We start from the raw sequence: 17,932 nt of genomic DNA on the forward strand, positions 1-17,932 counted from the left end.
ATTCAGACTATGCTTTAAGATTTATTCATAATAAGACCTTCTTAGCTTAGGAACTTTCAGATGCCTAGAGCTTTTCCATTATATATCTTTCAAGTATTTTGAGCTTAGAAATAAAAAAAAAAAAAACCCACCTAACACAGTGGTTCCAGCCTTGTGTCAAAAAGCAGCAACATTTCCCCTCTTCTTCTTGAATACCCACAGCTGGAGGATAATACAGAGCTTTTGCCAGCATACGGCACAAGGGTAAGAATTAGAGGTGACACGTGTGCTCTCACAAATGTGCACATGGCCCAGGTCTGCAAGAATTGGTGCACTGGTGTAAGGATTGTCACTGCCCACAGTCTCCACAAATACCTTGGCAACTCTTACTTTCATGGGAGCTACTGAAGCTTTCAAAAAGAATGCAGAAGTGCTAATCTCCTGATGCAAGTGACTTCAGCCCTGACAGACATTTCCTCAGAGTCACAGATAAAACTGAAGGATTAAGCCATAAAGGATTAGGAGAGGTGTCACCTAGAATTAAGTCACTGGCCTTGAATCTTGGTTTTGTTGGGCACTGAAAAAAGCAAGTTTCACCATCTTAAAAACAAGCTTTATTGTATTTCTTTAAATATATAAAAATATATTTCAGATATATATCTTGATTTCCTGAGTAGGCTTAAAAGTCTAGATGGCTCATAGTTGTACAGTTTCCATTTTTCACTACACTTCAGTGCACTAAAATACATCAATCTGACAATCTGAAGAGATCAAACAAATTTCTTTCACAACTGTGCACTGGATGTTTATGTATCTAAGAAAATACAGGAAATAAACACCTTGCATGGCTCTCTTCACATTGAACCTATTTTAAGTAATTCAGACTCAAAAAGGGGAAGGTCTGTTAGACAGAAAATTGGTCTTTGCCTAGAAAGTTTATAACTCATAGCAAATCTAGGTCTTCCCAACTTAGCTGCCCAGTTATTTTGATGCAAGTACCAAAAAGAGGTCCATACATGAGATGTGCTTTAAGTCCAAAAAGTCTGTGGCATTTCACTTAACAGGTGTAGAGATTATTTGGGGTGGTAGGGAAGAAATAAGCCTTGTGCCTTAAAGGGGTGTTTAGAGTCGCCCTGGATATCTGCGACAATGTTGAGAACTGATTGAAAATCTTATGAGGGAGCCAAGCACTGATCCTCAGCCTGATAAAACCTGCCATAATTTGGAAGTATTGTGCCTAGCTCAGGCTGGAGACTGGCAAAAGGCCTGACACTGTGACAAAGCCACTGCAGCTACTGTGTTCTGCAGGCAGGGGGTGGTCCTGCTGTACAGGGAACCCACTGCAAAGGCACATGTGTAGTCCATGAAAATATTTCTAATAAAACCTTCTTCTGAATCAAATTATGCTTTGTTTTTCCTGGTTTAAAAGAACAGATAGTATAATGGGAAATGTCATGTTTTCAGAGAGTCATACAAATGTATCCTGTGAAGCCCAAGATTTCCCAGAGAAATGTTGCTGGCTCTTGCCAAAACTTTAAACTGAAGCTACCAGACTGCTGTTAAAAAATTAAAAGAAAAGTGAAAACCCCCCCCAATTTAAAAGGACATGAGTATTTTTCAATTTTGTCAGACATTTTCATGGAGGGAGGAACAAGAAGGAACTGCTTCTGATTACCCAGCAGGAAGCATTTAAGAATGTGTTTACTGGACATGGATGACACAAGTACTTCTGGCAGAGGCAAGCAGGCTATTTTTTAACCAGCGGAGCTGGAGGAAGCTGGTTGGTCACAGAGAATCCATGTATGAGACAGTGGTGCCACTGTGTTGGCAGTCCCTGAAAGGGATGCCTCAATTAGGCTGATGAGCATGCAAAATCATGGAATTTAGGCTGTGCATTCCTTGGATAAAGAAAACTGTGAAAGGCAGTTTGCACGGTATTTCCAGTTTAAGTTTAGAGACTGGGCTATACAGCAGTGATCATTAATGATAGTAAAAGTCCTAATTAATGCTAATAGTGCTAATAGGTAAAAAGATCCTGCTTATCCTTCTGTATATTTCCTATCAGAAAAATTTTTCACTTGAGTTTAATTTCTTTAACAGAGAACAATTCATACTCTAAGCTACAACTTAACAGTGTAACCATTAATGTAAAATAGAAAGTATAATGAAAACGAGCCCAAATTTAAGTTCTCTAAATTCAGTTTATCTACTCTTCATCTCATGGCATATTTATTATAGCAAGCCTAAAAGTTTAGACCCATTTTATTTCTGCCTGTCCTCTGATTTACAAACCCTGAATTAATGCAGCTCTTTTCACAGCCTGCATGTTAAAGAACTGTGCAAACAGCTGAAGGAAATGGTCACAACTGGATCACATGCCACATTCTGTGCACAGAATGGCTTCCCCACAGTAAGCCTATGTAGCAATGCTTTTTGACATTCATCATTACAGTCCAGTCCTTGGATCACTGGTGTTGTGGGCATGTGAAAGCAGGTTTCCACTGACAGAGCAATGCTTATAACAAAAGGCCATCCCTCCCAAAGGGAGCACAGCAGTGATTTGAATATCAGGCCTCAAAAACGTGGCTTTATTTCAAAAAATTTGCCAAGGGCTGCTAGTGGACCAATCAGTTTCAGGGTGTGATGGTTTATAACAACAAAACTGTGAAATCTCCAGAAACTAGAAATCTGTGTAATGTGGGGAAAAGAGCTGCCTTCTTGCCAAAACAAAATTCCTGGTTATATAGAGTATTGGATCAAAGACAAAGTAATTTGCAGAAACACAGCATTATCACAAACCTCACCAAGGCTTTGGGGAATGCTGGCTGACAGTCCCTCTAGTGTCCTCAGCCACACTGGTTGAGCACAGCCAAGGCTGGACCAGCCCTCTGCCCCTTCCTCCAGCTTTCCTCTGGACATACCCTCCAAATTCTTATTTATTCCATGTTATCAGCAGCAGAGGTGCTCAGTGAGCAACTGGGGAGCCCCTGCTGCCCTGGGCAATGTCTCCTCAGCAACTCCCAGCAGCAGGAAGAGGAAAATCGAGATGTCAATTCCAAAGCGTGCCCAGAAATTTGTACCTGCAGTAGCTGCTCTCAAAGGTTTAGAGCTCACCTCTTCTTTCCAAAAGCCTGCAACAGACACAACTACGTGAAGCTCCTGGATAGCACAGAGATACAAAAAGCATGGGGCAGCATCAAGCTTTCTGCATATGTGTCCTTTGGGTCCTGGGCTCATAGAATTATAGAACAGTTTGGGAAGGTATCCTAAAAGATCATCCTAAAAGACCCCTGCTGTAAGCTTTTTCCCAAAGATCTTTCCACCTCCCAGGCAATTAAGAGAAGGTGCAAAATACCAGAGAAATGGCATTTCCTAGTGATTCTGATAAACAGAGTATATAACCAGCTACTTTAAAAGCAGGCTTTGAAATGCCACTGGCTTGCTTTGTTCTAAGCACAGTCCCAGGGAGAATGTCAGGTCGCATAACTCATTTGTTATCTTCATACAGAGGAGCTCCACTAAGAGCCAGCCATCATAAAAATACTAACATTCCTTTTAGTGGAAAACAAATAGAAAAGAAAAATGCAACAACTGGCTTAAAAGGAAGCCAATTAGCACGTCAAAGATTGCCAAGTGGTCTGTAAACAGGGATGTTAATACACTGGGGAGCTGTGCTCCTCTTCAGCCACAGCCTGAGTTATGAAAATGGAGGGAGCACCATTACAGAGATAACACTCCCCCATGACACAAACCTACACTGTGCATTCATTTAGACACACTCTCTGCATTTTATTTCCCTCAGTGGCTTAAAAAATGCCAAGAATCAGAATAGCATGTGAAGAGCATTTTAATCTAGCCTTAGATAAGGCACTTTCCTCCTCTGGGCAGCGAGCACACAGCAGCAACAACTTTATGTACAACATGAAGGAAAGTGTCAGGGAGAGAACTGCAGTAATTGAGGTCACATCCTCTGTGACTGCAAGGAAACCCCCTCACACATTTTCCCCCATCATCCATGGACATTTCCATGTATATACAGCTAACAATTTTAATGATATATAAATATTTATCTCCTGAGCAGATAAACTAGTAGGCATTTAATTCTAGTGATGCAAGCACCTCATGGCTGGATGCTCTCATCTACCTGTAAGTGTGAAACACCAGCCACTGAATTAAATTATGTGGAAAAATTATGTGACAGTTATCTCTGAGGTATTTGGAATCCCACACAAAATCTGTGCTTCACATGGTTAAGCAGCTAGCTCTCATGTTTTATAGGGAGGGAGGGAGAGAAAAAAGTTGTGCTTTGTGTTTTTATTTTAAATCTCATTTGCAGCTGTACAGTTACAGCTTACAGATTAACAATAAAAGAGTGTATTAGACAATGCAGAAACAAGTGATGTTCAATGTCAAACACAAAGCAAGATGCAAATATATTTTTCTGTTCATTAACCAGGCTTTCATTTCACCTGCTCTGATCTTGTAAATAAAGCTTACAAGCTAGTTCCAAGCAAGTGTGGGAATTATGCCAAAAAAAAAAAAAAAAAAAAGAATCCCAAACCCTAAATATCAAAACACCTTAACTCAACAGTTTCTTGGTACTGGCTAGCTAATTATATTTGCCATTTTTTATTCAGGGGATCTAAACAGATTAAAACAGGTTAAAACCAACTGTATTCAGGAACTGGCCCAAGAGTAAGAGCTCTCTGGATAGTACCAGACATCAGCTGGTGTCAACCACTGCCAAAAAACAAGGGGCACCCCTGAATGTTCTGAAAGACAAGAGGTTGGGCAGAAGGATGTATGGATAAGAGGACAGACAGAAGGAAGAGACAGAAGAAAGAACTAACAACAAATAACACTAAATAACATTCTCCTGCGCCTATGACTTGCCTCTAAGGATTTTCTTTCCAAGCACTTTAGTGAAAATGTTCAAGTCCTTAACTTATCTTCTGGGGGGCACATAAGGGGGCCTGAAAAGCCTTAGCTTAATTAAGCATTGCTGAGACGTGCTTGATGAGATGGGGAAATACAAAGCTTTTGAAAGGGTGAAAAATCTCCAATCATCTGCATTGAGAAGAAAGGGGAAATACCAGGGGCAGTCTGCAGCAGGGAGGTACAGGACTGCTTAATTATTGGGCTACCAAGACCATTACCACCCCAAATGCCTGTGAAAGCTCACAAAATGAACTTACAAGGCTCAGCAAAAACAACATCTCTTAGTAAGAGTAGCATCTTCAGGAAAGCAAACGAGTAGCTTTCCCCACGATACATCTGCTAATTAGAAATGATGGGTAATAGATGCAGGTGGTGAGGCCCCCAGATGAGAGCAAGACTATTCCTGGTGACCTCTCTGCCTGTTTCTTCTGACTGCTGCTCTCCAAGGCTTCACAGATGGTGTTCTCTTTAAATTAATACCACCCTGCCAGCCAGAAGGAAGCTTCTGTTGTACTTGGCAATACAGGTGAACAGCCTGCATTTAGATTTCAAAGCAAATGCCACAGGTGTTCCAGCAATATGGTAAGCAGCTGATGTATTCCAGCCTCTTCAGGCCTGGATAAGACTCAGCTGTGTTTTCTTATCTCTAAGACGAGCTGGAGAAAAATCACAACATTCAAAGGGCAAACTTTGCACACTGGAGCAAAATCTGAACTATCTTTGCTCTAAATGACTTTGTCAGCTGTGAGGTGTGAATTGCCATCCTGCCTTCTCCTCTTGGAGGAGATGGATATGTATCCAGCTGGTTACAGGTGCAGGTTAGCAAGGAGCAAACTGGCTTTGACACCCCAAGCTGTGACCAAACCTTTGCCAGAAAGCATTGCTGTGCTCATTCTCACTTTTGGAATGTGAATACGTGTAGCCGATTTCCTTCCCTCCTACGTGCAGATCCTTCTCCAGTTTTATCAGCTGTGTGCTGGTGATCTAGCTGGATTCACAAGCTGGGCAAGAGCAAGCTATATCTATCCTTGAATGGCAGACCTCATCACAAGAAGGAAATGGTTCTGGCAATCTAATACATTGCATGGCACTGCTGCTTCCAGGATCAGATATAAGCCTCAGGTCATGGCTACCTCTGGTGGTTAAATATCCCATAGCAGTTGTGATAAGAACAAATGGCACTAACCATATTTTACAGCCAAATTTTGACATGAATATCTCTCCCCCAGGCTCCCCTTGAAAACTCTTTTCAATTTGGAAAGATTTCCTGTGTCTTAAATATCACACCTTTAACTTAGTACTGTTAAACATTGGCTGTGATTAATGCCAGAGGGAACAGTTTCATGAGCAGATTCTGTGATCTCTATATGCATCAATTTCTAAGATAACTTGGGTTCCTTTAGATAGGTACAAGATATATTTCTTATGATCTGCTTTTCATGCTCACACACTTCAAGAGCCAGCTGGATCTGCAAGCAGAACTGCATCCAGGAAATCTATTTTATGCCAGGCTGGAAGCAGGCAATACTGGGAATATTGTTTAAAGACTTTTTCCTTTAACTTTCTTTTCTTTTTAAAGCAAACTTGCCCATATTGAATTGCCAAAAGATTCAAAACCAAGCTACAGAAGCATCCAAATGTTTGGACATTTACCTGAAAAACAGCTGTGTTCCAGCTGCAGGAGCCTGCAGTACCTGTAACTCAGTAACTGTGTGGTTACTGAGACATGTCAGTAACCTCCCAGTAACCCCAGTCATCTGCAATTCAAGACTCAGGTTTCTATGTGCAAGCAGATTTATGATGATACAGGCATTAAAAACATTGACAAGGGTTTAAAAAGACCACAACAGCTGTACCTACTGCACGCTGGACAGTCACTGCCTTGGAAGACAGAGAGGTAAACAAAAACCACAGAGGATGCCAGTTTTACCAGACCAAGACGAGTGTGGAAGCTGTTAGCTATGCTCATGTGAGGGTAATTGTAAAATATCTGCTGTCTCAAGGAGGAAGTCCCAAAAAATGAGAGCACAGCTCTGGTCTCTTGGCGATCGAGCTGTTTAGATCAATGTGACCACCAGATAGGAGCTCCAGATATCTAAAGGAACAACTGGGTATGTGGGTAAAGACCACAGCAAAACACCATGGATCTGTGAGGTGAGACCACAAGAAGAAGGGCCAAGGGCTTAACTGAGGTGTGATGGCAGCAGCCATAAAAAACTTGGAGCAATGAGGATCTGAACCCAAATGAGGGAGAGGGACTGTGCCAGTGCTTACTCTGGCCTCATACCCTCTTGATCAGAGCATACTGGAAAGAAATCTAAATTAATGCTGGAAGGGTTCCACCCCTGATCCTTGTGTCTCAGAGATTCCTGTAAGACTACCGTGTGGGAAGCCCCTCTCGTTACTGGGACAGCACCAATGAGAATGTGTCACCTGTAGAGACCTTTCAATGCTCAGAAAAGAGCAAAACAAAAAGCAATGAAGCTGCTGCGCACACATAGCAGCAAGTCCTCCTCAGTTTTCTGACCTCTCCAGTCTAGCTGGGTTGATGGAGGCACCATACTAAGGTACCAGCACCCCAGAAAGGGGGTGATGCTCAGACCCAGCTGTGCTGACTACCTTCCTGCTCAGTCTGTCAGCTTCCCACTAATCTTCCTTCTAGCTAGGATAGCTGGAGGAATCAGGCAAGTTAATTTCCTTGACTTGAGTTGCTTGAGTTAGACATTGATTTTTCAGCGTATTGACATCTTATTTTGAAGCACCTGAGGTATCTCCATTTGTTCTCATTTGACACCTTTGTGCTACATTTCAGGCTGTCAGACCATGAACACATCTCCAGCAGTTGTGCTTTACCTGATGAAACACGGTGTAGTTGTAACTGTGTAACTGTGATAGCATTTGCCCACAAATTTGGAATATCAATGTTTTCTAGGCCCTGATACAGTGAATTTGCCATCCTGACCCCCTGACTATCACCATTGTTAGCTGTAACCAGGGGGCAATGGAGAAGAGACTACTGACTTCTTCTGTTCAAAATCCAGAACACAGTTTAACCAATTTTTCTGTCCAGGTAAGAATGGTATAGCCTGTAAGTGACTGCATATTTCCTCCACAGAGAAAATCCTGAGTGTGTAGGCATGATATCTTTCAAGGGCTGTAAAGTAATGTAAGTATTGAGAAGTTTTAGGATGATGTAAATAGAATAAAGGAGGTTTTGGTCTCTGTGGTAGGTAAGATTACTGGCATCCACATCCAAAAAGGGGAATAATGAGTCAAAGGGTTTATATACCCCAAAATTTCAGTGTAAAGACCCTGCAACAGTGAAACAGTAATGAAGGTCATCTTTTGGTTGAAATTTGCTGGCTGTAGGAAGCAATAGATTTTAGAACTCAGGATAGAAGTCACAAGTCTGAACACAGGAGGAGAATCATTGGCAACTGTTTCAGCAAAGTACAGTGTTACTCAAGCAAGTACATTATAAGCATTGAAGCATGTGTACAGGTAAGCAAAAAACCTCCACCATTCCAATATTCTCCATGTTTCTCTTGGATCTCTAAAACAAAACAAAGTGTTTTTGTAGCTGCCCATGGACTGTCTGCAGCTGCAACTCACAGTTCATAATTCAGAGCACTGCTTTAATTGCAGCTACGAGCACATGCACAGCACACAGGAGTGCTCCAGGAAAGGCTCCTCAGCGATCACGCAAGATCCCAAAAAGGAGATGCCGAGCTTTTTGTGAAATAACAGAAAGTCTCAAAGAGCTGCACTTCTGCACCAACGTGTTGAGGTGACCCTACTGCCTGATTCAGACGCGGCCCCAGAAATTAGGAGGGAAGAGCTTTCTCCCTGGTAGATCTTTCAGAGTGGCTAGAGGCAAGGTCAGTTTGGGCTGTTGGGTTGATACTATGGGCCAGGTATCCTGGCGATGACCTTGCATGCTCATCTGGGGGCAAAATGTGATAAAAGCCCACCAAGCAGAGGAAAACTCTTTCAGACGGCAAGACCTCAAAAGAATGCTCACCTGTCAATCACATCAGGAGAAGGTGAGGGGACAGAAAAACCTGCTGCCAAAAACTTCTGAGTAAAGTGCAGAAAAAAGGAAGAGAAAATCCAGAGGAAAGCATTATGCTTCAAAGATCTGAGTGAGATTGAGTGGGATTTTTCCTGCTCTGGATCAGCTGCAGTGAGAAAGGTTTAATCTCAGTTGAGGTCATGCTCTAGCAAAGCAACCTCTACTTTACAAGGCTGTACACACCTTTCCCCTCACTATGTAGCAGTCCCTTCTTGTACAGCTCTGGCCTCCCTCCCTTGCACAAGAAGCAAGGACACTTATGAAGCCATGGTGTACCTCACTAGCAGAGCCAGAAGTAGGAATACACAGAAGAGAAAATAGAACAGAGCTGAATCAAAAAGTGTGTCTCTTGATCCACGTGACAGTATGGAGTGAGTAAATGCTACTCTTCTCATACGAGAACAAGATTTACTCCTCACCACAGCACTAGGCAAAACTACAGAAATAAACAGTGAAGTGAAAATGTTCTTCACTCCTCAAAGAACAAGCCACAGAATCTTTCAATCCTAGGGCATATGGTGTTTTCTTTTAATTCCTTCCTGTTCTATACTTGAAAAAAAAAAGATAGTTCCCCAAATCATACCTTCTTCACTCCCACTAGTTGTGGTTTCCACACAGTTATGACTGGACTCCACTCTATTTTATGAAAATCCTTGGTGAAATGCAGTTTGTCTCCCTGCTGCCCTAAGTGTGTGGCCATCTGAATTTTTGAAACAGCTACAGCATGGTTCCATAACCTGGGCAAGGCAGTACATCCATCCAAAACCTAAGCAAGCGGGAGCACAGAATTTCCAGTTCCAGAGCCAGCTCAGTTGGATGAGTGCATTCCATCATAAAAACACTTTATTAAAAGAGGTTAGAATCCAAAATTTATCAGTGCTTAACAAAATGAAGACTCCTTTTGTAGAAGATGGCACAAAGACATAACATTTGTCTGTGAGGGATCAGATTGTTTCCTGGTGAAACTCCTTTGGTCTGCTGGACTTATTCTAATTTAAGACTGAATTTCCTGTGTGGCACACAGGAGCTAAACTCACTGTTCAAACAGATACCCCTGTAGCTGTACTTTTATGTTAAAGTGGTGCCTTATCTCTGGAGGTGCTAAAGCTTATTTCCAGAAATACTGATGGCTATGATGCCATCTGAACAGTGCAGTCCGTGGCCAGTGAGTCCTACTTTTTCAATATGTTACAGGAAATCTAGGATGTCAGACTCTCTCCTTCCTTTCTCTCATTCCTTGGGTGCTATTTGAGATAGTTGGAAAGAGACACATGTTTTGTTTCCATAAGGCACTGCTGTCTCTCTGGAGAGGCGAGCTAAAACCAAAGTCTGGTAGACTTTGACTCCACCATTTGCAATATGGATTCTATTATCTCCACAATTTTCATGTGTGAAAAGGGCCTTATCAGTATCTTAAAGCTCTTCAAGACTTGTAGCTCACAAATAAAAAAACATGCAATATCATGTAATACTATTATAAACATATGAGGACTAAGAATGACATCATAGCATCTGCTTTTCACTGGGATTTAATGATTACATATTTTTTGGCATTCCCAACACAAAATCAAAATGAAAATGGCACTTCAATATACTTCATTAAAAATATACAGTTTCTCCTCCAGCATCTTCAAGGATTTAATTTCTTCTCTTTCTTTTTATTTTCTGTATATGGAAAAGTACTCTAAAGCTTCTTTTACTTGATTTAATGCTGAGTGTGATTCAGTTCAGTGCTGTAACGTAAGTTAATTAAACTGAACAAAGGCTGCATTGTCAACACTTTCAGCAGGAACAAAGAGATGATATTTTTAAATGCAATAAAAATTGCTAATTCATAATACTATTTCTAGTCTGCTTACTGTAAATGAAATGAAGAAAACAATCAAATAGAGATAATAAACCTTAAACACTATCATTGTTACAGTATTCCCTACTGTTGTTTTCCTGTTTTCTTTCCTTTTGGCTTTTTTGTTTTACCCTTAGCATCATGTCTGGTAAAACAAAGTGACTGTGACAGCAAGCAAAACGTTTAAACTGAAAAATTCCTTATATTTTCTAGTTTCTTATTAGAAAAGCACACAGAAAAAAAAATCCTCGCAAGAGATGAAAAATAATTAAAACTTCAAATTAATCCTGCACCACCTATTTTTTATGTACATTCAGGTTAGAACCTGGTATATGGAGAGTAATGAAAAGAAACAGATTCCTCCTGTGGCAGGAAAATAAATACAACTTTTTTCCCCTCAAGAGACTGAAATCAATATCTAGAGCAGACTACTGACAGTGTAATAACCACCCTGGCTGCCAATGCACAGTGTTGCACAGCATCCTCAGGGAAGCTCCCTCAGGACAGCCCTGCAGGATGTCTGCATCCCATTTGCTGCACCATCAGTGAAGCCTCTTTGCTGATGTAAGAGCCTGGACACCTCCCACTTCCCAGCTGCCAAAACCCCCACACAAACAGTGGGGCCAAACCCCCTCCTCTTCTGCAGTCTGCAATGTGTGAGTAGAGCAAAGAGGATGCGGGTGAGCCTCACCTGGCTACTTCCATGAGGCACAGAAATGACTTGGATATCCTTTTGTGCCACAGCTATAACACCTTCAGGAGGGCAGAGTGCTTGATACTGACCAAACAGCCCGTGGACTGCCACAAACTCAGCACAGTGGGCTGGCAAACATAACCTGGTCACAAAATCTCCTCAACTGGCTGAGACTGCAGCTAAAAAAAATATCACTGGAGTTTTGTGAAGTTCTCAAGAAAATAAAGGTATGTAAAGCAAGGCTTCATAGGTGATGTACCTTTTAGGATTTCCATTCCTAATCTCTCTGCACACCTCCCACTAATCCCACCTACTGCTTCCCAACAACCCATATCTCTGCATAGCCTAAATACCCATTTGCAGAGCTCTAAATACCCATTTGCAACTTTCTGGTTCCACAGCCTTTCCTGCACTTCTGCAAAGAAGTCCAATGGTGCACTTTTCTTTTGCTTTGCCCAACATCAGTATCTGTTAGAATAGGATTTTAAAGATATATTTCATATTTAGCATCTGAATATGCTGTAACAGCCCAAAAAATTGCATCTGATCTATTCAGTAGGGGTTCTTATCAAACACCAAACACACTATATCTGGTTCGGGATATTTTTTGCTCTCCTCTTTGAGCAACTGAATAAAAGAAGTTGGAGCCTCTATAATAGAAGTAGTCTAGAAGCCACAGCAATCCAAAGTATTATTTTATTTCCAAAAAACTATTTAAAGATTCTAGTGAAGACTTTTTGTTTCCCAAAAATATCTCATCTTTCTCCACTTGAAGAATTAAAGGAGTTTGGTTAAGCAATAAAATTGCCATGGATCAATAATAAAAATGTCAGATTTATCCAAAAGGATCTTTCTCAAGAATTCTTTCATTTCTCTATAGCCACAATGTAATTTTGAAATTTTTGACTGTTTGATAACAAAGTCATTATTCTGACATTATTTACGACTGTACCAATGCATATAAAATCCTATAAATGCCTGAGACTGAAGCTGTAAAACATGAGAGCTCTTTTCCCCAGGCTTTGGAATATTTAGTTCTCTCCAAGATTACACCATAAAATTATCACTCCTGCTAAAGCAAAATGGACAAGAGAAGAATGGACAAAGTGTTGCCTACAGAGTTACAGGTTCCAGCTATTCATGTTACAAAGACTGTCGAGCAAAACTGTGCTTAGCTAGAACAGAATTTGGCAGATTTCAAATCTGAAATTAGACAGACTTCAAATTCAGAGTAAACAAGCACTGATCAGAAGACTGACAAAGGAAATCACATGTACTGCAAATGATGGAAACCTCCCCTAGCCTGTCCCTGAGCCAGCCCTAACCTCATGGTTAAGGTAAGGATTCTACACAGCCACTCTAATATGTTTCTCATGTGGAGAAACATCACATGTCAAGCTGAAACAATATTCCAAATTGGCACAAGATGACAAAATATTTCAACCCAAATAGAGAAGAGAGAAAACAGAGAAATAACAGCAATAACTGCTCATTTTCTAGTGCTCTGACAGAAATCCTACCCCTTCAAAGAGTTAAATGACTTCTAAGGGTGATGAGTGAGGAAAATCATAATATTGAATGTCTCAATGAAGGGAGACAGAAAGAGAGGGGAAATAAGATGACAGAGGTGAGAGTGAGCTCAGAGGAGAAATTGGCTGCATATTCACACAAATATGGGATTTACTTCCATGTGCTGCAAATTGTGTTGTGGAATAAATGTGCTGATTAAACCTACAAATAAGTGCTGAGTGCATGGTCATTACAGCACAACAGGACCACTTCCAAGTGTACATATAAAGGGACTGCCAAAAGGTCTGTTAAAACTGTGTACACTTACCTCGTCAGCAAATAGGTCAGTGATCACCACTTGCTCTGGTTTTTAATAAAGGGATTTGAGAATATTCCCCAATCTTATAAGAAACAGAGATTTTCATTATTCTTTTGTGAACCAGAATAAGTGCATAATAGCAGTTGGAAAAAAATGAAAAAGGCATATAAGCTTGCCTTTTTTCTTCAGCTGCTCCCTCATAATATACAACTTCAACTTGCAGAAGGAATAAAGGGAATAAATTGGCATATGTGATATTTTATTACTGATTTTGGAAAGAGCAGCAGCAGGTTTTAATGAAACACACGGTGCCTCACATTGTTATATTCTTCAGGGTAATCTGGCTTGGTTCTTACTGCTGGCAATGGGAGCGAGGAGTGTGACTGCCAAGATTTTGATTCTTCATTCCTCTGGGCTCCCAGCATCCCAGAACCTTGAAAGCACCAGGATCTGGGACTCCTTGGGAATTCACACTACAGCATGACCCTGGAGCTGTGAGGCGAAATGAGCTACACAGAAAGGACCCTGCAAGCTTTAAAAAACCCCAAAACACAGAGATGAGCTGGCAGTAAAATTTGCACAATTAAATCAGAAGATAACCTGTGGTTTGTCAGAAGTTCACGTAAACTGAGACATCTCTAAAACATTTTTTTTTCCATGGAAAACTACATCATTGAAAAACTTCCTAGCACACTTCAAAGCTGCAATCAGTAACTGAGCAGAAATCCAGCTTTAGGTTGGAAAAGGGACTTTGTTCTTTGTGGGTCCTTCAGTGGCTTACACAGCTCCAGCTCTGAGGACTGAAGGAATTGCAGGTGACTCCCAAGAATCTACTGCTCCTAGTGAGACAGAGAGAAGAGAGAGGCAGCTACATGCTACCCTTTGCTCTGGGATGAATTTGAAAACAACCACAAAAAAAATCTCATGTAGAACAGAAAGACCAGGTAGTTTGGAATTTAGTAGTTGCTACATTTGGCTATGCATATAGATCCAGAATGGGTCAAACCAACTAAAGATCCATGAATTTCTGTTTAACAGGACTAGCAGTCCTACATTAGCCTTTTCTCCATGTTCTTCACAAAAAAATACAGTATTACATCCTATATCAAATGTACTCTGTGTGCTGCTGGAAAACTTTCAGCTGAATTACTTTAGGAGGTAGCACTCAGGTTACATAAAATAATGTCACATATTAAATCTCTTTTTAATGCCAGGTAATCTCTTTCCATTAAGAGGAATCTCTCATTGGGAAAAATATCTTATTTTATCAGTCTGAACTTCAGCTGATTTTATTTTTCTTACCTCTTTTTTGTCCAGACCCACTTCACTTTATGGCAAACTTTCAAAACCCATGTGGTAGAATTTGTGCCCACCAGAACAAGAAGCAACCAGCAAGATGAGCTATGAGGGTGCTTAGACCCATAAGAAGGAAAACAAGGGAAAGGTTTTATTTCCTTTTCTGTTCCTGCTCTGCAAGAGCACCCATTTATTTTTCCTGCACCAAAGACAGTACCTTTGGAAGAAGCTGAACAGAATAGTTATGCTGCTATCCTGCACACAGACTCAATACATCTCCTCTTATCATGGAACTTACCAAAAGATCACTTAAACTGATGACACTACTACTATGGACTTCAACAAGCTTTGGATCAGATGAATCCTGCACAGTATCAACACCTGAGACCCCAGGTAGGAACAAGTTCCAAAATATTTAGCAAGAACTTTTTACTTCCTCAGTATTCGAAACTTTTCAAGCAAGGGCTGGAAAAGGAAAGGTGCCAAGAACAACTTTTTCTGACATTACCTGCTTTTCCTTACCATTGCATATTTTAATAGTAAGTAGCACAGATGTTGAAACATAATCTCTCTTCTGAGAACTGAATGACAGTCCCTAGCTGTTGGGGACACTGAAGTAGTAAAGAGGGGAAAATGTGCTAATAATGAAGGCACATTTTTTTCCAATTTAGTTGTGATGATGCATAAAATAATAAGTAAATAATTTCTATTTGGAAGAGATGAACATAACAACATTGGTATTTGCAATCAGAGTGAGCCTGTACTGTATAACCTGGGTTTGCAGCTGAGGTAGTGAGGTACCATTTACCTGAATTTGAACGTAAGAATTGTATCAATTCTACCTTCACCATCATTAACACGGCACAAAACCAATACCATTAACAGAAATGATAACAAGGAGATGTGATTAGTCTCAGCTTGGATAGGCAATTAAAATTTAAAAAAAAAAAAAAGAAAGGAAATATTGTTTAGCTGTATATGAACAAAGAGGTTCTATTAACCTGGCTTTGCAGTGAAGAAAATTGTCAATACTGCTAACGCAGGTTTGCAATTAAGTTGGTGTCAATGTGGCTGAGAAAAGGACTTCATAATTAGGACAACACAGTTAGTATTGACCTGAATTTTCAATAAAAATCATGTCTGCATTTTAATTTGGAACTGTAAAATTCATCCTTGGGCTCTACAAATGACCATATAATTAACTAGCAGTTACTTTAAAATTAGAGAATTATTTACATAATACATTATTTTTTATACAACCACGTGCCTTTACAAATGGTGAGATGATTGCAGGGTTCCCAGGAGCATTCAACACTTAAACTTTTCCATTTCCCTGCAAAAGCATTCCCAAGGTTTTAAATACTTTACTCCCATAAAAATATTACTGTTTCAGAAGACTTTGCATTCCCACTCCAAATATTGGTTTCTTCATTAGAATTACTAGTTGTAGTTACTCTTTAGTTAAATCTCTATTAATGACCTCACAAATCATACCTATTTATTTAAATACTCTGAATGCTTCTAGCAAATGTGATGAAAAGGACACTTACATGGACATTGGTTGTTTAATCAGCAATATGGGCTTAAATGCAAAAAAACAAAAGCAAGGAGAGTATTTAAATGCCACTTTTGAACCTCAGTGTGCACTTTTTTGCACTTATCTTCCTATTGAAATCCAAGTCCAATATATCAAAACTACGCTCAAAGGTAAGACAAAAAAAAGATTTTTCCTTAGGGGGAAAAAGAGCACTTTTCTGTGGCCTTTCCATGGCTCCTCACAATAGAAAAGGATGACATGAGTCCTGCAGCATTCTCTGTCTCCATCGGCTTTATAATAGGCTCACCTCCTCCTTCTTCTTTTCCTTCTTCCTTTTCCTCTGCACCAAGTATCAAAGGAATCTCAACTTCTGTTGTGTCTTCTTGGTTCAACGGTGGATCTGAATAAATTTGATAAAAAGATGAAGAGTAATGCTTTTCAGAATGGACATGAAAGGATTAACACCCACTAGAGACCTTGCCATTAAAAACACTGGCAGAGCAAAAGGATCTTTTCCTCCATGAGCACAAATAAAAAAGCTGTCCAAGGAAACCCAAGGGGCCCTAGTTCACAGCAAAGCCTTGAAGATACTGAATTTTCTGGGATTTAGCACAAAATCCCATGTGCCTACTCCAAACATGGATCTTCACTGGGACTCATTGCAATCCCAGAGACACACACGATCCATGTCCCACCCCTTGGCATGTAGAAGGCCAGGCTGGATGCAGCTTTGAGCAACCTGGCTGAGTAGAAGGTGTACCTGCCCATGGCAGGAGGGTTGAAACTAGATGATCTTTAAGGTCCCTTCAATCCCAGACATTCTATGATTCCATGATTCTACGTTAGTGCATTAGCTTGTTAATCTTGCTATTTGATTTCAAGACACAAGGAGTACCTTCTATTTCCATGCAGGAACCTTGGGAATCTGCCCCAGTTTTTATCTCCTCATTTGCAGAAACATCCGGTTGTCCTGTTAATACAACAAACAGAAAATGGCACCAGGATGATGCTGCACGCAGGCAATGCTAAATTCATTAAAACAGAACATGAACCTTAGACACAGCATGGTAGTTCTAAGCCAAGCACTGCTTTTTTTTTTCTAGTAAGTGAACCATGTTGGGCACATTTTATATATGAAATACCATTTAACAGTACTAAGCATTAAGTTAGTTAGATAGCTGGTCAAAACTGACCCTGCAGCACTTAACAGTTTTTCTTCTTTTGTAGCTCAGCCTTGACACTGTTTCTCATAGGAGCTGCTGTAAAGAGCTTGCACTTGACAGTCAGCAGAAGAAACAGGAACACCCCACAGGCTTTCAGAACCACAATAACAACATAGGAGGACATGGTAACAGTGCTGTGCACCCAGGAGCAGCATGGCTAAACCTATTTACAGACATGTGGCTTTCCCAGTAGCATCAGGGGGTACTGCCCCACAACTGGCTGACACGTAACCTCTACTAGCCAACAGCATTTCCTTAAGGTGGCAGAAGTCAGGCTGAAACCCACTGGGTGCTGACACTGGAAGAACTCAAGTTTCACACTGGTTCATCACGTCTGTCTTAAAAAACTTTGACACAAAACTTTACCTTTGGCTTGATCTTGTTCACACACCACAGGATGCACTGAATCACCCTTCTGCGTGCCTTTGGAGTCTTTCAGGGAATCTGAGGAAAAAAAGCAAGCAAACAAACAAATCCTGAAGCAGTTTTCATGCTGGAAAAGTAGACTTGAGTTAGAGG

At 40.6% G+C, this 17,932-nt stretch overlaps 1 protein-coding gene across 7 annotated transcripts in view; it reads right to left on the reverse strand.

Annotated features, from left to right (window-relative positions):
* The window catches only part of MACROD2 (mono-ADP ribosylhydrolase 2), an 844,207-nt gene that overhangs the window by 19,570 nt on the left and 806,705 nt on the right, over window positions 1–17,932 (reverse strand). For all 7 annotated transcript variants that reach the window (XM_038130850.1, XM_038130847.1, XM_038130846.1 and 4 more), the window contains 3 exons: window positions 17,780–17,857; window positions 17,086–17,160; window positions 16,498–16,590 (listed from right to left, as the gene is read on the reverse strand). In XM_038130850.1, the coding sequence (XP_037986778.1) occupies window positions 16,498–16,590; window positions 17,086–17,160; window positions 17,780–17,857 (246 nt within the window). The remainder of the gene's footprint in view (window positions 1–16,497; window positions 16,591–17,085; window positions 17,161–17,779; window positions 17,858–17,932) is intronic.

The sequence above is a fragment of the Motacilla alba genome, chromosome 3, assembly GCF_015832195.1.
Source record: "Motacilla alba alba isolate MOTALB_02 chromosome 3, Motacilla_alba_V1.0_pri, whole genome shotgun sequence".
Taxonomy (NCBI): domain Eukaryota; kingdom Metazoa; phylum Chordata; class Aves; order Passeriformes; family Motacillidae; genus Motacilla; species Motacilla alba.